Below are 24,101 nucleotides of genomic sequence, written 5' to 3' on the forward strand. Positions count from 1 at the left end.
CCCATTCCCAATGTGACAGACAGATACTAACTGCTTTAAAAAAAGAGACCTGCAGGCAACATTCCTGGCTTCCCGTATTTTCCAACCATACGGTGATCTTGATGAGAGTTTAGAGCCCATTATTACCCATGTTCATTCAATAGTAAAATCTTGAATTTGAACAGGGAGGTTTGTTTAGCCAGTATTCCAAAAAAGCATAGAGCTAAAATAACTTAGGGTCTTTTACTGACTATTGTGAGGCCACAGACTTTCAGTTGATTTGGCTCAAATCAAGAACTGCCAGACTCATCCCATTCTTATTACCAAAATTGTTGGAGAAATATAATTAAAAATAAAAATTTCTCCCAACACAGAAAACCTACTTACAAAGGTAGAAGACAAAGAATTTTATCATTGAATAAGCATAAAACCAGAATGTGATGTGCATTACAGGCAATCTGCTAAGAGACTGCAAAGACAGAGAGAAATCTCACCCTTTTATAAAGCCAAGCAGGTACAACTCATTACATACATGTTCTCAAGATAAACAATAACTAGTCCTTAAGTAAGAGGACTTGACAGTACCATTTATTGCACATAGTTCACCCAAAATTCATCTGGTAATTGGGATGACCATCTGTTGTCTTTATAAAAGGAAAAACAAGCTTCTCATATCTTTATGACAGGAGGCAGTTTTGCAACTTGGAGCAAGGAACCCATTGAAGTTAGGCTCCCACCCTCCCCCAGAAACTGGGAAAAAGGAGTGCTATCTCCCTGGAAGTATTTCAAAGAGATGGCTCTGAGGCTCCTTGAGAAAGATACTCTGTAGGGGTGCAAAACTGCCAAGAGGCTTTTTAAAAGCTTCATATTCATCTCAAAGGGATAAAAAATTTACAAGTTTACAAAAGAAAATGCTCTACAAAAACGAAGGGGGGATGTCTCTTCCATTATTTTTAACAGAGAATAATAATCCTCTTACTTTTCATTTCTATTTGCCCTTACACCACTCTCACCACTTCTAGTTAATATTGTACTGAAGGTCTTAACGGCAATTAGGAAAGAAGATGCAACAAAAGGCATACAGATGGGAAATAAAGAGGTAATGCTATTGCTATATGCAGATGGCATGACCTTGTATACAGAAAATGCTTAGAAACCCAATGAAAAATATTAGAATAAATGAGTTCAGCAAAGTTACAGGACACAAGATCAATATATATATATCAATTGATCTTGTATACACTAGCAATGAGCATTCCAAAAACAAAATCAAGAGAACAAACTTATTTGCAATAGCATCAAAAGAAAACAATTCTTAGCAGTGAATTTAACAAAAGGAGTGTAACATTTCTACAAAGAAAACTGAAAGACCTGTACAAGGCTTGCCTGATGAAAAGTTCACTGAAAGATTTTTAAAGATCTAAATAAATGGAAAATCGGCAAGATGGCAAAAATAAGATTCCAGCCCTCTCTCTCCCCAGAGACACCAATTTAACAACAATCCATGGATGAAAACCAGTATATGCAATACATTATGGAAGTCCCAGAAGGACAAGAGAAAGACAGCAGAAATATATTTGCATGTCAAAAGGTGAAAAATAAATCTGAAAAAATTCAGGAGAATTTTACCTTAGTGAAACTTCTAGGGGTTCAGTGGTGTAGAGCATGTCAAGATATCCCTTCTATACATGCTTGAAGTGTTAGTGGCAGATAGGGATGCTGTTTGGAGCCTTTGGTAAGCTCACTTCTTGTGAGCCAATTCCTTAAAACCAATCAATCTCTCTGGAGTTTATGCATATTTAATTTAATTATGCCTATTTTAAAAGAGGATGCGGTCATTTAATTTTCTTCTACGTTTATAGGCAATTATACCTTTATCATTAAATTACATGTCAATATCAGTTAGGGTCGCTTTATTTGAAAGTAACAGTAACAGCCAAGAAACCATTAAATAAATGTGCATGCACTCATGTAATTCCATATATGTGATCTTATAAAATCCACTTGGAATGAAGATACCTCAGACTCCTCAGCTTCCGTTCTATAGATAGCAGAGACAGTGAAGTTACACTGAAGGGCTGCAGTTAATAGAGGGAGGCAGAATTGAAGAAAATGAAAAAACTTTTTTTGCTCTCAAGCATCAGACTGATAAGAAGAAAGTGTGGAAGGAAGATGAATAAAACAAAGCTCAGCACCTACTCTCTGCCCTTTGGTTCCACGTGGAAACTATTATTACATCTTGCTCTTTTCAAAAGAATAAAAGTTCAAGTCTTCTCGATGTAAGATACCTACTCCCTGATCTGTCTCTATCTCACACCAAACACCCAAATGTCTACTCAGTCTTACTCATTGCCTCTTGCCTTTCTCTCTTATTTAGAGCCCTTCCACACCACCATTTCCTCATACCAGGCATTCATCACTTCTCATCTAAACTACTATAAAAGACTCCTTCCTGGTTTCCCTTCCTCACCTGAACTCCAATTCATCCCGTATATTCAATTTTTAAAAATCTTTTTTTAGGGCTTCCCTGGTGGCGCAGTGGTTGAGAGTCCGCCTGCCGATGCAGGGGACACGGGTTCGTGCCCCGGTCCGGGAAGATCCCACATGCCGCAGAGTGGCTGGGCCTGTGAGCCATGGCTGCTGGGCCTGCGCGTCCGGAGCCTGTGCTCCGCAACGGGAGAGGCCACAACAGTGAGAGGCCCGCGTACCGCAAAAAAACAAAACTTTTTTTTACTAAATAAAACACATATACAGAAAACCATACAAATATACAACATAAATAAATGTTATTAGGCAAACATCCTAGTAATTACCACTAGGTCAAGAAATAGAACTTTACCAGCCACCCTAAAAATCTTTCCCTTGCCCAATTTACCTCTCCCCATAGTAATATCATCTTGAATTTTAGAGTCATTCTTTTTTCGTTTCTTTACAGCATGTGTTATCTCTAAGTGTGCATCTCTAGCATTATAGTTTAGTCTTTCCCATTTAAAAAAGCAAGAAAATAAGAACTGATTATGGCTTTCAATTTTTTCTACAGATTTTCTTCTATATCTTTCTGTTCTTTTCAATTTGGCTTTGAAAAACCTGGGGCATCTGACATGGTGCAGTCCAGATTTTGCTGCTTACACATTCATGGTGCAGTCAGTGTTCCTTTGTCCTCTGTACTCCATGCAAACTGGCTGCTGGATTTACAGGCCTAATCATGCTGAGGGTGATCACTTTAGCAAGACCATATGCAGTGTGTGTTCTTTTACCATGAGGCATATAATTAACTAGTAGTCTCTCTTTGTAACAACTGATGATGCCATTAATTCACTGGACGAGGCAAAATAATGATGTCCTAATTCTGTCATTACATTTTTATATATAGACTTTGTTAGAATAATTTTAATTTATAGAAAAGACAGTACAGCGAGTTCTCATATAACCCACACTATCTAGCTCCCAATATGATTAACAGTTTATATCAGTATGACACATTTGTTACAATTAAGGAACCAATATTGACCAATTACTATTAACTAACATCCACACTTTACTCAGATTTCCTTGGTTTTCATCTAATGTCGTCTTCTGTTCCAGGACCCCATCCAGAATATCACATTACATTTGGTTGTCATATCAACTTAAGCATTTCTTGGCTATGACAGTTTCTCAGACTTTCCTTGTTTTGTATGAACTTCACAGTTTTGAGATGTACTGGTCGGGTACTTTTCAGTATGCCTCTTGGCTGAAATTTGAAATTTTTCTTAAGATTAAACTGTGGTTGTGGGATTTGGGAAGGAAAAGCACATAAAATGCCACTTTCATCACATCAGACCAGAGGTACACACCATCAACATGACCTACCACTGCTGATACTGACCTTGATCACTTGTTTGTCCAGTTTCTCCATGGTTGTTATATTTTTATGTCTTTCTTTCCATACAGTACACTTTAGAAGTAACCATGCAGAGCCACAAGAATGGGGAGTTATGCTCTTCCTCCTTGGTGGCAATCTACATAAATTATTTGGAATTTTACATAGGAGCTCTGTTGTCCCCCATTTATTTAATAATTTGTATCAGTATGATTGGCTCCTGTGGTCCTCTGACATATCCTCATCGAGGTGGTATTTTTTTGTTTGAGCACTTCCTTACATTCTGGTACTATAAGATGCTCCAGGCTTCTTCTATTTATTTCCTGCCCAAGTCCTACAATCAGCAACTTCTCCAAGAAGCCCTGGTTCCTTTTATGGGAATATGGTTTTAGGAACCAAGATCTGGGCACTGCATGTACATACTGCTATTAGGGTTTTGGTGTTTTTATAGTCTCTCAGATGACAGAGCAAGGGAATATTTTGTGTACACTAACGTGTACATAAGCCTATTTATATAATTCTCATATATAACCATATGTATCTATATTAAATTAAACATGAGTTCATACTGATGTTTCCAACTCTAATCCAGAGTACCACGTGGATCATTCTAGCCTCCTCTTCTCACTGATATGTAACCTTCCAATGCAATAGTGATAAACCTGGCTCCCTCATCTGCCATCCACTTACTTAACTGTTCCATTCCAGTATAAATCAGAATTGCTAACCTGTACCCCATGGAAAACAAGTTTATCACCTAGAGTGCTTATGTGCAGTTTCTTTTGTCTTGAGGCTAACAGTCTCATTTCCAAAGTTAGTTAGCACCTTTTCTGCCCACCTCCTTCAGGGAAGTTGTTACACAGATTCTCTTGTCATAGTCTGCAATACTTCCTGGTATTCCTTGAACTCCTCAATGATTTTTAAATTTGCCTACATTAAGGCTCCCTATTTGTGCTGTAAACTTCTGTGGGTTTGGACAAATGCATAATGTCATGTATCTATCATTATGGTATCACACAGAATAATAAACAGCTTCACCAATCAGGAAAAAATATTCTGTGCTTCATCTATTTAACCCTCCCAACGTCCCCCTAAAGGTCTTGCAAATACTTATCTTTTTACTATCTCTATAGTTTTGCCTCTTCCAAGGTCATATAATATGAATCATACATTGTACAGCCCTTTCAGACTGACTTCTTTCACTAAGCAATATGCATTTAAGATTCCTCTATGATTTTTAGTGACTTAACACCTCGCTTCTTATCAATGAATAATATTCCATTGTATAGATGTACCACAGTTTGCTTAACCATTCACCTACTGAAGCATATCGTGGTTACTTCCAATTTTGGAAATGAACCTGCTATAAATATTCATATGCAGGCTTCTGTGTGAATCTAAATTTTCAAATAAGTTGAGTAATTACCCAGGAGAGCAATGGCTGAATTGTAATGATAAGACTACTTTTACTTCTGTAAGACATTGCCAAAGTTTGCAAATATCTTCAACCTCAATTTACAGTAAGAAATACATTTAAATTCATGATCCAATGCAAACATTCATTCAACATTTTTTTAGAAGATTTTTGGCTGCGTACGGCCTTAGTTGTGGCACGTGGGATCTTGGTTGAAGCACGCAGGATCTTAGGTTTCAGCGTGTGGGCTCTTCGTTCCAACGCGCAGGTTTTCTCTAGTTGTGGCAAGCAGGCTCCAGGGTGCATGGGCTCTGTAGTTGTGGTGCGTTGAGTTCCAGAGCGCGTCGGCTCTGCTGTTTGTGGCACGCAGCCCTCTCTAGTTGAGGCGTGCGAGCTCAGTAGTTGCGGCACGCAGGTTTAGTTGCCCCACGGCATGTGGGATCCCAGTTCCCCGACCAGGCATTGAACCCGTGTCCCCTGCACTGGAAGTCAGATTCTTTACCACTGGACCACCAGGGAAGCCCCTCACTCATTGACTATTAACAATGTGCCAGTTTTAGGCACTGGATTCATAGTAGTGCGTAAAATAGATAAAACTCCCAGTTCTGATGGAGTTTATATTCTAGTGAGGGACTATAAAATAATAGAGACTAAGTAAAATATTTTGTATACTAAATGATACCTTGGCAAAAAACTAAAGTATTAAAGTGGGATAAAGAGTTTACAGAAAACAAAGAACTATGGAGACAATAAAAAAATCAGGAGTTGGGGTGGAGATGGAAGGACGAAAAGGCAGCGTGCAGAGGAATTCTAGGGCAGTGAAAATACTCAGTATACCATAATGATGGATAAATGTCATGAATACATTTGTCCAGACCATAGGATGTACAATACCAAGAGTGAACTGCAATGTAAATGATGGACTTTTACAATGTGTCAATGTAAGCTCATCAATTATAACATACACACCACTCTGGTGCGGGATGTTGGTAACACGGGAGGCTGTGCGTGTGTGGGAAATGGGAACTCTCTGTACCTTCCCCTTAATTTTGCTATGAACCTGAAACTGCTCTAGAAAGATTGTCTTAGTTTTTTTAAAAAAAGCTGCCAGAAGACTGATTCAATCTTTAGTACACACATGTACTAGTCTGCTAAGGCTGCTGCCTTAGTCATTCAGGCTGCTATAACAAAACACCACAGACTGGATAGCTTATAAACAACAGAAATTTATTTTGCACAGTTCTGGAGGCTGGGAAGTCCAAGATTAATGCACAAGTATGGTTGCATTCTGGTGAGAACTGTCTTCCTGGTTAACAGACAGCAATTTCTCACTGTGTCCTCACATGGTGGAAAGGCTGGGGTTCCCATTCATGAGGGCTCCACTCTCCAGACATAATCACTTCCCAACTGTCCCACCTTCTAATGCCATCACACTGGAGATTAAATTTCAACATATGAATTGGGGTGGTGGGACACAAACATTCAGCTGCCATAACAAAATATCACCACAGACTAGGTGACTTAACTGAAATTTATTTGGCTCAGTTTTGGAAGCTGGAAGTCCAAGGTCAAGGTGTTGGTAGATTTGTATTCTCCTTGGCTTGCAAATGGCTGCCTTCTCGCTGTGTCCTTGCATGGCCTTTTCTTTGTGCAATGATCATCCTTGGGTCTCCTCCTCTTTTTATAAGGACTCCAGTCATGTTGGATTAGGGCCCCACCCTTATGACCTCATTTAACTTTCTCTCTTTAAGGGCTCTACCTCCAAAACAGTCACATTAGAATGGATCTGGGGGAAAACCACTTCAGTCCAGGATAACATATAACTGACCTTAAATATTTTTCATAAAACAGTATTTACCTATATCTATAATGAATTCTGATATTATGTTTTATTTCTTTAAAAATGTTAGCTCTGATTCATTGAACTGATTTCACAGTTCCTTCATAGGCCAATGTGGTTGCTCTGTAATGTGTTACCTAGGCGAGACTGAATTACATTTCCCAAAATTCCTTTTCCTATATGTTTCCCATGGGGTGGACCATAAAAGAGATTCTTGTGCAAGACTTGGAGGGCATAAGTGATGTAGCAGCCATTTTGTATCTCACACGTGCTATTGCTGATCTACTGACCACCTCATTGGCATGAGACACCTCTAGGACTGTGTTCCACATGGATCCTTCAGCTCCTCTGATGCACATACCACCTCAGTGACTAAGGGGCCAAGCTTCTGTAGGACACCACACCATCAAGGTCAGAGGCAATGAGAACTGACTCCAGTTTTAACCCATCCTCGTCGGCGCCACTCATGGTTGTGAGTTCTCGTTTGTTTTTGCTCTCTTCCGCATTACATCCACCTTCCTTTCCTTATTGTCTGCCTTGTGGACTTCAAGCGCCTTCATCAGACATGAAGACAACAACCTTATAGAGACTGCTTAACCAGTTCCCACAGCTGTAGAAAGCCAAAGCCCTGTAATAAATCCCTTTAGACATACACACTCTTCTTATGGTTCTATGTCTCTAATTAAATCCTTCCTGAATCATAAATTTGTACCAAATTAGGTCTGGTTTTTCTGAACTGGGTCTGGTTTTTCTTAATTAGATGCTGTTATCTGACTAGAGTCAGATTTAAAGCTATTAAAGATCCTGTTTCAGTTGTAAAGGGTCACTGATAGTCCATGACATGCAGTGGCAATACAGATACACAAATTATTACCTTTAGATACCTGTAATCAAGTGCCTATAGAAAGCAAGGCTCTGGGAATCAAGTATTTTCTCCCCTAGATATTTAGTGAACACAAGGAGTATAATGGAACTGGTTGTTACTTCTAAATGTGCTGGAGAACTTTGGGGAAAGAAGATGAGAAGCTCGGGGATTTAAATTCCCAGCTCAAGATCCACACAGGGACCTTAAAGCTTCAATGATAACCTTGAAAGCACCTCATCCCCTAAAGCTGCAGGGCTGAGATTTATGAAAGGAAACCCAGCGACAAATCTGTTGGGTAGCTTAATTACTATGTAAACTGAATTTCCAACCTTACACAGCCTCATTACAAGTTAGGGCATTGACTGGTAGGGAACAGAACCCTGAAAACTGGGACAGGAAAATAAGAACAGAGTTCAATGGAGCCGAGATCCTCAATGCCTACAAATGCTTTCAGTATATCTGTTAACCCCATGCCCCCCACCCCTAAATCCACAGCTATGGCCTCATGAGGAGTTCCCTATGACCAGATGACTGAGAAAGAAAAAACCTCAGGCTTGGGTTAGATGATTCTGCACAGTATGCAGCCCCACTCTGAGATGGCCCTGAAAGTCAGTGGTAAAAGGAAATCATCCAAAGGGGAAGAAATTTGAGCAGTGCACCTGGTTTATTTTACCTGGAAGCAGAGATGGCCAAAGTTATGGGTCTACACGTATTTATGTACAGTGGCTAATGGTTTAGCTAAATGGTCAAGGACTAAGAAGGGGTACCCTGGAAAATCTTTGAAAAGTTCTTGGGAAGAGGTGCATGCCCAGACCTTTCCAAATGGGCAGAGTGAAGGTATTTGTGTACCATGTGAATGCTCACCAAAGAGTAACCTCACTGGAGGACTGAATAATTAAGGACACATTCTGTGGATGCTCATCCCCTTCTGTCAGTCAGGCCCTTTTCCCAGCCTCTTCTGGCATTGCCCAGTGGGCTCATGAATGAAGTGGCCGCAGCGGGAGTGAAAGAGATTATGCATGGGCTCAGCAAAACGGACTCACTCTCATCAAGGCCGATCTGGCTAAAGTCCCTGTTAAGTGCCTAATCTGCCAGCAGTAGAGACCACCAATTACCAACCAACTTGGCACCATTCCGTGGATGGATCAGTTTAGCTACTTGTTATCAGGGTGACTGCATTAGATCATTCCCGTCACAAAACAGATAGTATTTTGTACCTACCATCAAAAGATTTGGAGTACATGGATTTGCCTTCCCTGCCTGCAATGCATCTGTCAAAACCAACATCAAGAGGTTTACAGAATGCCTCATCCACCAGCACGGTATTCCTTGCAGCCTTGGTTTGGCTTCCAGGAGGCTGCTAAAGCCCCCACAGTGAAAGAGTCTCTGAGGGCATGAATGGGAGCACCTGCTGATTTCAATTTGGACTGGTTCTTGAACCTGCTTTTGGAGGAGGCCCTATACAAGTTGGGCCAATTTGAAAGTAACAGCATCAGTGAGATTAAAAAAAAAATTTAAGTGGGGAAATATGTTGCCTACAGAACCCCAAAAGGACTAAAGGACATATCTGTATTAACACTGTGTGTGTTAAGAACACACAATGGAAAAAAAAACAAAAAAAACAGTCAATAGCTGTTTCTTGACGGTGTCAGGGATGGAGCAGCCCTTGGTTTACAAATAATTTTCAGGAACTTAACTGAGGGGGTAGATCTTTGTGTTATGTGTGGTGAAATAACTTATGTCTCTTTTTGTGAGTTCTTTTGTGGGTATTTGTATGTCCCAAGTGGATTTGTGAAACGAATTTCCTCAGAGGAGGATGTCATCAATGTAATGTCATACCTGTGCTCCTGGAGAAAACTGGATGCAGTTAAGGTATTGCCCACGAAGACTATGCAATGGCAGAGTTGCTGAGGTATCCCACGGGTAGCCTGGTAAAGGTGTCTGATGTCCCTTCAGAGGTGAAGGCAAACTGTGGCTGAGAGGCTGTTGAAAAGAGCACTGAACAGAATATATTAGCCAAACCTGGAATAAGAAAATATTTACTACTTGCTATTTGGATGGAAGCAATAATTTTAATAAATTGGGTACTGGGTCCTTAACAGATGGGCCATAGCATTAAGGTTGTGATAATCCCTTGTGAAGCACCATCATTATTTCCAGACTAAGAATAAGCTAAACTGGACCATTAAACAGAGAAGCAGAGGTGATAACCACTTCTCTAGATAGGTCTTTATAATGGTTTCAGTTGGGGTATATGGTACACGGGGTCCCATTTTGTCAATTTGTAAGTGCCAAAAATATAATTTTATTATTCACTGGATCAGAGCATCCATGCCTTCTATGGGATTATGTTAAAATTAAATCAATGGATACCATGAATCTTAGGATGTTTCACCTTAACCAACAGAAATACTGTCTATTTCTTCTCAATGACTCAGTCTGTTTGGGCTGCTATAATAAAATACAATGGACTGGGTGCCTTATAAACAACAAAAATTTATTTCTCACAGTTCTAGAGGCTGAGAAGTCCAAGATCAACGTGCCAGATGTCTGGTGAGGACCCACTTCCTGGTTCACAGATGGCTGTCTTTTCCTAAGTCCTCATATGACAGAAGCAGCAAGGGAATTCTCTGGAGTTCCTATTGTAAGGGCACTAACCCCATTCATGAGGGCTCTGTCCTCATAACCCAATCACCCTCAAAAGCCCAACCTCCAAATACCATCACACTGGCGATTAGATTTCAACCTTACGAATTTTGGAGCAATACACAATTGAGTCTATAGCACTATTTTATGTTCAATAACTCCTCTAAGATTTTAGGGGTAACGTGATTACATTTAGTGGGATGCTCAGGTATAACTATAACTTGAACCCTGTATTAAGGCCATGAAAGTTTGCCAATGGTACATTTCAGCAGATACTAGAGTTAACACTAAAGTTAATTTGGAAGGTATAAAAGCCAATCAGCACTCTTTTATCTTTTGTTGTATAAATTATATTAGTAAATTCTGGATTTCCAATTGGGTCAAACTGTGGACCTAACTTACATAATATTGTACAGCAACTATACCTCAATTAAAAAAAAAACAAAAACAAAAGACTGTGGACTTTTGTATCAGTTATTTTGTTGTTTCCTCTCCCTGTGTCTAAGTCTGCCTCCCTCCCTTCATTCTTTCTTTCCATTTCTTTTCTTTTTGTGGTTACTGGATATACTTCTGAGGAGGAGGGGTTCTTTTTACTCTAATCAAACTTACAAATTTCTGTCTCCAGAGAGCATCCGATCAGGATCGTCAGGGTTAGGGGCCTGCTCCATGGCAATGGTTTCTGCATATGGCTTAAGGATCCCAGGCTTAAGTTGCATTTGAATTAACCTCTTTGCTGTGCCACAGGATGGGAGTTTTCCCCTCTAACTATGAGCACAGAATTTTTTTTCTTTTTTTTTTTTTTTTACAACATAGAAATAGGTAGCAGGTGGTGCAGCAAAAGCATGCTGGGCCCATAACCCAGAGGTTGATTGATTGAACATACTCTGTCTGCCATGGCTGTGGTCTTTTTTTCTGCCACGCAGGTTTCTTTCTCTCTGTTTTCTCTGTGCAAATTTCCTCGGTTATTTTGGATTTCTAGCCATGTAAAGTCTTGGCTTTCAGTTTTTGTCTCTATCCAATCACCCATGGCATGGACCTTCTGGGTGGTTACAAGGGGGAGTATCAAAGTCCAGCAGCCAGCCTCATAGGTAGCTTAGAGACCACCTGCCAAACAGACTGAACCCAATGGCAAGCCACACAGGGGCATAGCCAATTAATAATTCTCTCTTAGCGAAAACAGCCTCTCAGAGTGGGAAGGGAGAGCGACACTCCAAAAAAAGAACACAGAGCAGAGCAGGCCAAAGTGCAAGCCTACCAGCGATTGGTGGTTCTATCCCAAGTGGCCTCTGCCACATCACAGAACCAGTTAGCCAAGAGCAATGAGCTAACACTGACTAGGTGACCTGTCTTGGATGGATAATCCTGCTCATGATGCCAACTGTATTAACTGCCTTCTAGTCACTCTGTTGGTGGCGGGATTCCTGCCCTGGGGTAATGGAATAGCTGAACACATGACATCTCACACTGGACAGGTGAGATCTACATAAGTTTACTAGTTATGCATATTCACAGGCCAGGCAAGAGGGCACCACATGCCATCCAAGGTCACACAGGTAGTGCACTTGGGAACAGAGGGAACAACTAGGGGTTGTGGGAAATGGCTCTGTACTATCAAGAGGGTGCAGCGACCCCTGGTTCCTGTGAGAGGATGGGACTGGCTTTTCTGAGTAATCTTGCGGGCTGGTAGGGAAGTGAAACTTGCTACTCAGGGAAAAGCAAGAACCACAGGTACACCTGGTTGCCTTGGTAAAACAGGAGGATTGTTTGATTACAGGACCTTATCTGTGGGAGTAGAATGGGGAGGGAAATGTGCAAGTTAGGACATTAGAGGACCTTTTAGTTTTAGGTGGTAAGAGACTCTATTACACTGGGCCTTAAGTTGCTATAATTTAAAGTATTTTGGGGACTTCCCTGGTGGTACAGTGGTTAAAACCCCGCACTCCCAATGCAGGGGGCCCGAGTTTGACCCCTGGTCAGGAAACTAGATCCCGCATGCTGCAACAAAGATCCCGCAGGCTGCAACCAAGACCCAGCACAGCCAAATAAATAATTAAATAAATATTAAAATAAATGAAGTATTACGAAGACTATAAAAACAACCCAAATATTCATTAGTGGTGATTATAGCTGCAGTGCAAAAACGTATGACTGACAAGCAAAAACTTTAGTACAGAAACAAGATGTTATAATGAGAGGTAAGGAATTTAAGATAATTCCAAAAAAAGGTAATAAGTCTTAGAAAAGCAGAAAGCTGTAATTGAAGATATGCTTCAGTGGTTGTCAATATATGATTTCTGAGAATGCATTCCCCTCCCCAGCCCAACCCCACATGGGAAAATTGGTACTGAGTGATGTGAGTTTTCAATTTTGTAAATATGTAAGAAAGCATCCTCACAGATTAATCTATTCTGTTATATGAGGCAGGGTTGTTTATTTATTTAATACACTGCATTTTTTCGAGTAGTTTTAGGGTTACAGAAAAAATGAGAAGGCACAGAATTCCTATATACCCCTTCACCTCCACCTCCCTCCACAGTGTTCCGTATTATTAATATCTTGCATTAGTGTGGTACATTTTTACAACTGATGAGCCAATACTGATATAGTTTTACAACTGAAATCCATAGTTTACATTAGGATTGACCCTTTGTGTTTTACATTTTGTAGGTTTTGACAAATCAATGACATGTATCCACCATTACAGTATCCTACAAGATAGTTTCACCATCCTAAAAATTCTCTGTAATCCACGTATTCATCCCTCCCACCTTCACCCCGGACCCGTGATCTTCTTGCTCTCTCCACAGTTTTGCCTTTATGAGAATGCATTACAGTTGGAATCATACAGTATAAAGCCTTTTCAGATTGACTTCTTTCATTTAGCAATACGCATCTAAGGTTCTTCTGTGTGTCTGTTACTTGATAGCTCACTTCTTTTTATCACCTGCTTGAGCATTATATCCTGTAACCTTGCTGTAACTGCTTACTAGTGTCAGGAGATTTTGTTGTTGTTGTTTCTCTGGAATTTTCTACATAGACAATCATGTTATCTGTGAACGTAGATAGATTTATTTCTTTTTTCCAAATCTGTACCTTTTAGTCTTACTGCATTAGCTAGGACTTCCTGAAGGATGCTGGAAAGGTGTAGTGAGAGGGGACCTCCTTGCATTGTTCCTTATCTTATTGGGAAAGCAACTAGTTTCTCACCATTAAGTATGATGCTAGCTGTAGGATTTTTATAGATGTTTATTACCAAGTTAAGGAAATTCCTTAGTATTTATTTATAGTAAGTTAGTATTCCTAGCTTACTGAGAGTTTCTTATTTATCACGAATGGGTGTTAGGATTTTCTGAAGTGTTTTTCTGCACCTATTGATATGATCATATAATATTTCTTCTTTAGCCTGTTGACATGATGGGTTACATTAATTGATTATTAAATGTTGAACCAGTCTTGCATACCTGGATGAATCCCACTTGATCACGGCATGTAATTCTCTTTATACATTGTTGGATTCAATTTGCAGATATTTTGTTGAAAACTTCTATATCTATGTTCATGAGATATTGGTCTGTAGTTTTCCTTTCTTGTTATGTCTTTGCCTGGTTTTATAATTAGGGTAATGCTGGCTTCATACAATGAGTAAGAAGTATTCTCTCTGCTTTCACATTCTGTTAGATATTGTAGAGAACTGACACCATCTCTTCCTTAATTTGGTAGAATTCACCAGTGAAAACATCTGGGCCTAATACTTTCTGATTTGGAAGATTAACAACTGATTCAATTTCTTGAATAGATATATGCCTATTCCAATTTATCCTTCTGTGAGTTTTGGCAGATTGTGTCTTTCAAGGAATTGGCCCATTTCATCTAGGTTATCAAATCTGTGGTCTCAGAGTTGTCCATAACATTTCTTTATAATCCTTTTCATGCTCATGGGATCAGTAGTTATGGCTCTCTTTCATTCCTGGTATTAGCAACTTGTGTCTTCTGTTTTTCTTAGTTAAACTGGCTAGAGATTTATCAATTTTATTGACCTTCTCCAAGAACCAGCTTTTGGTTTTACTGATTTTCTCTATTGGTTTCCTGTTTTCAATTACTCTGATATCTGCCCTAATTCTCATTATTCTTTTGTTTTTTATTCCTTGGACTTAATTTGCTCTTCTTTGTCTAGTTTCCTAAAATGGAAGCTTAGACTCTGTGTGCAATCTAAGATCATTTGGTTATGTAATCTTAGATTATTAGCTTAACCTAATTATTTACATAATATGATCATGTAATTTAGTATATCACCTTTGCCCTGTCAATAAAAGCACCACTCTAGTTCTACTCTGGCCCTGCTCCAGGCTCAATCCTCCTTCTCACAGAATCAACAGTCATTAAGGGCCCAGATCTCTGGGTACATCAGACCCTGGAATTTAGTCTAATTTACAGCCCTGAGTGTCATCTAGTCTGAGGCTTCTTTCCTGGACCCTGTCTTGGAAAGCAGATGCTTACACAGGGTTTGGATAAATTTAGGCTGAAGGCTAGAGTATTTACATATGTATACTCAAGGCACATCATGGTTTGCGATGAATCATGGGTAAAAAGAGAAAAGGGGCAATGGGAGTAGGGCCTAGATATCCCCATGCATAGAATACATTTTATTGAACATTCTGTTATTTTGATATAGAAGTTTTAAAATGTTAGACATTAGCTTTGTGGGCTTCCTTTTATTGAACTGTTGCTCCAGGCCCTACACACATGGGAGATGTGCCTAATGTTGTTAACAACTGCTAAACTAGGAGTATCTATTTTCTATTCACAATTTCATTAAGTTCTGTGTAGGAAACATATAGTTTCCTACATATATAGCCCTGTGAACTTAAGGGATACTTCACAGGTGTTTAGTGCTGTTGCCCTAATTAGTCAATTTATCTCTGCTTTTAAAAAGCTTCATATTCAAATGGTTGCCAAAACCAGGGTGGCAGAAAGGCTGTGATTATTAATACAAGGAAACTTCTTATTGTGAAATCCTGATTCCTTTATAATCTTATTGTAATACAGATTCCAGATTCCTTTTTGATTTTGCAACCTGTGAAGGTTAACTCAAATATATAAACCATAAAATTTCATAGAAATACACACATAAACACACAGACCACCTGGTGAAATATGAATAAAGTCTGTATCTGACTTAGTAGTAGAGTACCATCAATTCCTTGTACTTGCTATGGTTATGTAACATTACTATTAGAGGAAGCTTCGTAAAGGGCACATGAGAATTTTATGTACTATTACTGCAACTTCTTGTGAGTCTATTTTACTTTTTTTTTTTTTTTTTTAGTTTTTAAAGCTTTCCATTGCACAATATACATCTATAAATTACAATTTGTTTCCTAAAAATAACTATGACATCAAAACCAAAACACAACTTCTAACTTCTAATGTCTGATTACCTCTAAAGAAAATCTTCAAGCCATATGTCTCAAATGGACAGACTTCTCCCCAACATAAATTACGACATAACCTAGTTTGTATTTTTGCTACAATTTTTACAAAATCAAAATATCTGTGAGGTTTTATGCCAGTATTAGTTATGTGACGTTCAATGGAATGTTACCTCTTAACAAGACTGTCCTATACTTGTTGCAGTCTAGAGATATGTCCCATGTCATTACTTTAGAGTAAAATAAGGCCAGTTTGTGGATGAAGGTTACGGAACATTCAGGATGTCAACAGAGCTTTCTCCATGATGTGAATTGTCTGAAATGCTCAACATTTCTAATATTCGCTTCAATCATAAGATTTTTCTCCTGTGTGTGTTCTCTGATGTACAATGAGGTTTGACTTCTGAGAGAACGTTTTCCCACATGTGTTACATTCATAGGGCTTCTCCCCTGTGTGTGATCTCTGATGTTTAGCAAGGTCCGATTTACGGTAAAAAACTTTCCCACATTCATTACATTGACAAGATTTCTCCCCTGTGTGAGCCCTGTTATGCACCGTGAGGGATGATTTGTGACTGAAGGATTTCCCACATTCATTACATTCATAAGGCTTTTCCCCTGTGTGTTTTCTCTGATGCAAAGTAAGTCCTGATTTCACACAAAAAGATTTTCCACATTCATTACATTTATAGGGTTTTTCTTCTGTATGCGTTCTCTGATGTACGATTAGAGCTGACTTATGGCAGAAAGCCTTTCCACATTCACTACATTCATAGGGTTTCTCCCCTACGTGAATTCTCTGGTGCTGAGTGAGCTGTGATTTCTGGCAGAAGGTTTTCCCACATTCACTGCACTCATAGGGTTTCTCCCCTGTATGTGTTCTGTTATGTTTAGTTAGGTATGATTTATTATAGAAGATTTTTCCACATTCATGACATTCATAGGGTTTCTCCCCTGTATGGGTTCTATAGTGTTGAGAGAGGGTTGACTTATGGCTGAAAAATTTCCCACATTCAGGGCATGCAAAGGGTTTCTCCCCTGTGTGAGTTCTCTGATGTACCGTAAGGTCAGACTTCAAGCAGAAGGTTTTCCCACATTCGTAACATTCATAAGGTTTCAACCCTGTATGAATTATCTGATGCCTGGTGAGTACTGACTTATGGTAGAAAGTTTTCCCACACGCACTGCATTCATAGGGTTTATCTCCTAAGTGTGTTCTCTGATGTTGTGTAAGATGTGACTTCTGACAGAAAGATTTCCCACACTCAGGACACTCAAAGGGTTTCTCACCTGTATGAGTTCTCTGATGTACTGTAAGGTGTGAATTCATACAGAAGGATTTCCCACATTCATAACATTCATAGGGTTTCAGTCCTGTGTGTGTTCTCTGATGTTTAGTGAGGTCTGACTTCTGGTAAAAAGTTTTCCCACATGCATTACACTGATAGGGTTTCTCCCCCGTATGTGTTCTCTGGTGTAATGTGAGGGCTGACTTGTGGCTGAAGGCTTTCCCACATTCACTGCATTCATAGGGTTTCTCCCCTGTGTGTGATCTCTGATGTTTAGTGAGGTTTGACTTCTCCCAGAAAGTTTTTCCACATTCATTACATTGAAAGCGTTTCTCTCCCGTGTGTATCCTCTGATGTCGAGTGAGGTGTGACTTCTCCCAAAAAGCTTTCCCACATTCATTACATTCAAAGTGTTTCTCTCCTGTATGAGTTTTCTGAAGCTGTGAGAGGTACAACTTCCTCCTGAAATTATTCCCACCTTCATCACATTCATAGTATTTCAAATATGCCCCATGATGTTTCAAAAGGGTGGACTTCACACATAAGGATTTCCCACAATTACTAAGTTCATAGTGATTTTCCTTTGGGGGAGTTATCTGATGGAACAAGAAGGCTGAGTTATCACAGAACCTTCTCCCATATTCATCATATTCACAGTCATTCCCTTCAGTGATCTCTCTTTTGTGTGTATACAATACTGCCTTTTCAAGGAAGGTTTCTCGATATATGCTATATTCAAAATTTTGCTCTAAAGTTTGAATCTTCTCAAGCTGAACAGGATCCTCATTATGACTGACCGTTTTCCCATTTTTAAAAAATTCACTTTTTTCTCTAGTGTGAGTTTTCTCATGTTTAATATTGAGTAGCAATTTTCCACAGGCATTAAATTCATCAGTCTTTTTTCCTAAATAGTTTTTCTTATTGATAACGAATTCTGAAACATAGTTGAAGTTCATTCCACATGAGTCACACCCACAGAGTATTTTTCTGGAAGGAAAAGAATCTGTGTCCAAGTTAAGTGGTTTTCCTATTACATTACCTTGTTCTTTAGTCAGCATTTTGTTATTGATGAATACAACTTCCCACACATGTTTAGGCTGGTTTTCTTGGCTCTTTTCTTTCATGTGGTCAGTCTTCCAGACTTCTAGAAACAAGAAAAATTAATCTCATCACATGAACATTAACACATTTCTTATGGGACGAGACCTATATACTATATACAAATGCCCTACATTATTTGTAGCTGACTTTGCTTTCTTGTCTATTCTCCAGGGATAAAAATAACTGCAAGTATGTATTTTTTCTATTTCTAGGGTTTCAGGTGAAAATACAAATGCAAGAAAGAAAAAGGCCAGTATAGTGGAAAAAGGGAGAGGAAACTGTTATTAGAACACATACATTTGGTTTGCAACATCTGAGGAATAACAGAAACTCTTTAAATTTGAATCTCTCCATGAATCCTCCAAAAAACTAAAAATATCAATATAAGGAGAACAAATAAAATTACCAACAACAATCCATGACTTTGGCACAACTAGGAGATACAGAATACTACTAACTTCATATCACCACTAAGTAAGGAAATAAATATTCAAATACAGAAGAAACTGAGATAGAGCCCAAATCTACGAAAAGAGTCAGCTAGAAACTGTGGTAAACACACGTAAAACAAGAGACAGAAAACTTAGAGGTGATTAACCACAAATAAAAATTACTCCCAGCAAGAAAAAGTTCCACTGTGAGTGGGAAAATACTGAGATGATGTCACAGTTCTGATAGAGCTCAGACTACTGGGAAACCCGAATGAAGGGACTTGTAGTATGTGGGACTAAGGAGACAAGCAAGGGCTGGTCAAAGAGAAACTGATGGCAATACAATAATAGTAGGGATAATATCCCACTTTTGTCAATGGATAATCCAGACAGAAAATCCATATGGAAACACTGGACTTAATCAACATATCAGACCAGATTAACAGATATACACAAAACATTCCACCCAAAAGCAACAGAATACACATTCTTCTCAAATGTACAAGGAACATTCTCCAGGATAGATCATGTGTTAGCCCACAAAATATGTCTTAACAAATTCAAGAAGACTGAAATCATATCAAGCATCTTTTCCAACCACAATGATATAGAATGAAAAAAACCAATTACAAGAAGAAAATTGGAAAGTTCACATATATTTGGAGACTAAACAAAATACTAGTGAACACCAATGAGTCAAAGAAGAAGTCAAAGGAGACAAATGAAAATGTAAACACAACAGACCAAAACTCACAGGATAAGGTGAAAGCAGTTTTAAGCAGGAAATTCATAATGACAATGCTTACATCAAGAAATAAGAAAAGTCTCAAATAAACAACCTAACTTTACAACTCAAAGAACTAGAAAAAGAGGGAGAAATGAAGCCCAAATTAGTAGAAGAGGAAATAACAAAGACTAAAGCAGATAAAAATGAAATAGGGACTAAAACTACAGTAGAAAAGATCAATGAAACTAAGAGTTGGTTCTTTGAAAAGATAAACAAAATTGAGAAACCTTTAGACAGTCTCAGGGTGAGAAAAAGAATACTCAAATAAATAATACCAAAAATAAAAAAGAAGATGTTACAAGTGACACCTCAGAAATACAAAGGGTAAGAGACTACTATAAAAAACTACACCACAATAAATTTCACAACTAGAAGGAATAAATTCCTAGAAATATACAACCTACCAACACTGAATCAAGGAGAAATTAAAAATCTTAACAGGCCAATTACTAGTAAGAAGTTTGAATCAATAATCAAAAAAACTCCCAGCAAACAAAAGCCTAGGACCAGACAGCTTCACTGGTGTATTCTAACAAACACTTAAAGAATTATTACCAATCTTTCTCAAACTCTTCCAAAAAATTAATAGGGAGGGACACTTCCAAATTCATTTTAGAAGGCCAGCATGACCCTGTTACTAAAACTTGACAAAGACACTGAGAGAAAAGAAAATTACAAGCTAATATCCCTGATGAAGACAGACACAAAAATCCTCAACAAAATATTAGCAAATCAAATTCAACAACCTACTAAAGGCAGCATACACCACGATGAAGTGGAATTTATTCCAGGAATGAAAGGATGAGTCAACATCTGGAAATTAATGTGATATACATCATATTAGGGAAGGATAAAGATCAATGATCATCTCAATAAATGGAAAAAAAAAGCATCTGACAAAATTCAACACTCATTCGTGATCAAAACTCTCAACAAAGTGGGTAGTGAGGAAATGTACCTCAACATAATACAGGCCATGTATGACAGGACCATTGCTAAAATCATAGTCAATGGTAAAAAGCGGAAAGATTTTTCTGTAAGATCAGGAACAAGACAAGGATGCCCATTCTTGACACTTCTATTCAACATGGTATTGGAAGTCCTAGTCAGAGGACATAGGCAAGAAAATATAATAAAAGCCATCCAGGGACTTCCCCACCAGAGAAGATAAGACTCCACGCTCCCAAGGCAGGCGGCCTGGGTTCAGTCCCTGGTCAGGGAACTACATCTCACATGCAAGCCACAACTAAGAGTTTGCATGTCACAACTACAGAGCCCGTGTGCTGCAACTAAGGAGCTGGCAAGCTGCAACTAAGGAGCCTGCCTGCCGCAACTAAGACCTGGTACAACCAAATAAATTAATTTTTTAAAAGCCATCGAAATCAGAAAGGGAAAAGTAAACTGTCATTATTTACAGATAACATGGTATTACACATAGAAAACACCAAAGACTCCATCAAAAAACTTTTAGAACTAATAAATGAATTCAGTAAAGTTGGAGAATACAAAATCAACATACAAAAATCTGTTGTTTCTATAGATTAATACAAACTATCAGAAAGAGAAAGTAAGAAAACAATACCATTTAAAACTGCATCAGAGAATGAAATACCTAAAAATAAATTTAACCAAGTAGATAAAAGACCTGCATATTGAAAACTATAAGACACTGATAAAAGAAACTGAAAAAGACACAAATGGAAAGTTATTCCATGCTCATAGACTGAGAGAATTATATTATTAATATGTTCATATGACCCAATGCAATCTACAGATTCAAAGCAATCCCTATCAAAATTTCAACAGCATTTTTCAAAGAAGTAGAACAAACAATCCTAAAATTTATATGGACCCACAAAAGACTCCTAATAGCCAAAGCAATCTTGAGAACAAAGAAGAAAGCTGGAAGTATCACACTTCCTGATTTCAATCTATACTACAAAGCTATAATAATCAAACAGCATGGTACTGGCATAAAAACAGACACATAGATCAATGGAACAGAATGGAGAGCCCCCAAATAAACCCATGCATACAAAATCAATTAATTTAAGACAAAGGATCCAAGAATATACAACATGGAGAGGACAGTCTCTTCCATAAATGGTGTTGGGAAAACTGTATAGCCACATGCAAAACTAACTCAAAATGAATTAAAAATGGGAACATAAAACCTGAAACCATAAAACTCCTAGAAGAAAATATAGGCAGTAATAAGCTCCTTGATAGTGGTCTTGGCAATGATTTTTTTTTTTCTGGATTTGAAACCAAAAGCAAAGTCAACAAAAGCACAATAAACACGTGGGACTACATCAAACTTCAAAGCTTTAGCACATAAAAGGAAACCAACAAAATGAAAAAAGCAACCTACTGATAGGAGAAAATATTTACAACTATGTATCTGATAAAAGGGTTAATATCTAAAACACATAGAGAACTCATACAATTCAATAGCAAAAAAAAATCTGATTTAAAAATGAGCAGAGGATATGAATAGACATTTTTCCAAAGAAGACATGCAGATGGCCACAGAGTACATGAAAAGGTGCTCTACATCATTAATCATCAGGGAAATGTAAATCAAAACACTACTTTTTAAAAAATTAGAATATATTTGACATATAACTTTATAAATTTAAGGTGTACAACATGTTACCTTGACAAATTTATAAGCTATACTGTGACTGCCACTGTAGCAATAATTAGCACAACTATCATGTTACATAATTATCATTTCTTTTTAGCAGAAGAATTAAGTTCTAGTCTCTTTAAGTTCTAGTCTCTTAGCAAATTTGATGATTATAATACCATACTGTTGCCTCTATTCACTATACTGTTCATTAGCTCTCTAAGGCTTATTTACTGATTACAAGTTGGTACCCTTAAATAGCATGTCCTATTTCCTCATCTTTCATCCTCTGGTAACCACCATGTCACGCTCTTGTTTTTAAGTTTGGCTTTTTCAGACTCCACATATAAGTGATATCATATAGTAACCTGTCTTTCTCTATCTGACTTATCTCACTTAGCATAATGTGTTCAAAGCCCATCCGTATTGCAAATGGCAGGATGACCTCCTTTTCTTGTGGCTAGATAATATTCCACTGTGTATACATATTGTACACATCACATCTTTTTTATCCATTCATCTGTTGATGGGCACTAGGATTGTTTCCATACCCTGGCTACTGTGAATAATGCTGCAATAAACATCAGAATGCATATATCTCTTCAATATCCTGTTTTCATTTTGGGGGGGTATACAACCCAGAAGTATAAATATTGGGTCATATTCTAGTTCTATTTCTAATTTTTTGCAGAACCTGCATACTGTTTTCCAAACTGGCTGAACCAATTTACATCTTAACCAACGGTGTACAAGGGTTCGCTTTTCTCCACAGCCTTGCCAACACATCTTAACTCTTGTTTTCTTGATGCTAACCATTCTAACTGGTGTGACGTGATATCTCATTGTGGTTTTGATGTGCATTTCCCTAATGATTAGTGATGTTGAGCACCTTTTCACATACCTGTGGCCATTAACAACACTACTATAAACTCATTAAGACATTATTTTTTTCACACTACACTCAGCTCTTACAGTATAGCAGGTACTCAAAAATTATTTAAGTCAAAAAATGGCCAATAACAACAGGAATGCAGAGCAATGGAGGTAGTAAGGCAGGCAACTGAAATTGCTTTGAGAATCATAGAGTAACCAAGAAAAACGAGTAAAGATGAGATGGGCAAAAACTCGACTACTGACAAATTTAATAATGATGAATATTCAAAAAGTGAATCAAAAGGAGAACATTTTTTGTAACAGTGGTATCTGGAGGTGTGATTCAAAATATCAGTATTTTTGTTTGTTTGTTTTGGGTTTTTTTTGCGGTATGCGGGCCTCTCACTGTTGTGGCCTCTCCCGTTGCGGAGCACAGGCTCCGGATGCGCAGGCTCAGTGGCCATGGCTCACGGGCCCAGCCGCTCCGCGGCATGTGGGATCTTCCCAGACCAGGGCACGAACCCGTGTCCCCTGCATCGGCAGGCGGACTCTCAACCACTGCGCCACCAGGGAAGCCCTCAAAATACCAGTATTTTAAGTCACTTATAAGGATTAGACTCTCTAATGTGATATTCTTCAAAAAATATTTTAAAGTTTTCAACCTCTGGACTAATAAATTCCCTGATGTTCATTTGTTCAGTACACATTAACTCACCTGGGAAGCTCTGTCTTGGGAATTCTTCCTCCAGTATCCATGGCTCCTCTCCTTGCTCCAGCCTGAAGATCACCTCTGGTTTGGTAACACAATACCCTGTCAAAATGAAATAATTTAGGACTTGGACCGGGTGGCCTAGACTTCAGGGACTCTGAAAGAGGAGGAAGCTTCTAGAGCTGGTCAATGAAAGTGCCACTGAACATTTCCTTGGAGAAGTAAATACAAATGTCTTCCTGGTGCC

General features: G+C 38.5%; 1 protein-coding gene across 6 annotated transcripts in view; it reads right to left on the minus strand.

Annotated features, from left to right (window-relative positions):
- Positions 1 to 24,101, minus strand: part of LOC307175265 (zinc finger protein 33B-like) — a 63,027-nt gene that overhangs the window by 9,030 nt on the left and 29,896 nt on the right. For 3 of the 6 annotated variants that reach the window (XM_079900235.1, XM_079900233.1, XM_079900232.1), the window contains 2 exons: positions 23,861 to 23,956; positions 12,899 to 18,468 (listed from right to left, as the gene is read on the minus strand). In XM_079900235.1, coding sequence (XP_079756361.1) covers positions 16,382 to 18,468; positions 23,861 to 23,956 — 2,183 coding nt within the window. In that variant the 3' untranslated portion in view covers positions 12,899 to 16,381. Of the gene's footprint in view, positions 1 to 9,799; positions 9,959 to 12,898; positions 18,469 to 23,860; positions 23,957 to 24,101 lie in introns of those variants that run through there. The other 3 variants (XM_079900236.1, XM_079900237.1, XM_079900234.1) reach the window with 3 other exon arrangements.

This window comes from Stenella coeruleoalba, assembly GCF_951394435.1.
Source record: "Stenella coeruleoalba genome assembly, chromosome: 16".
In the NCBI taxonomy this organism is placed as follows: Eukaryota; Metazoa; Chordata; class Mammalia; order Artiodactyla; family Delphinidae; genus Stenella; species Stenella coeruleoalba.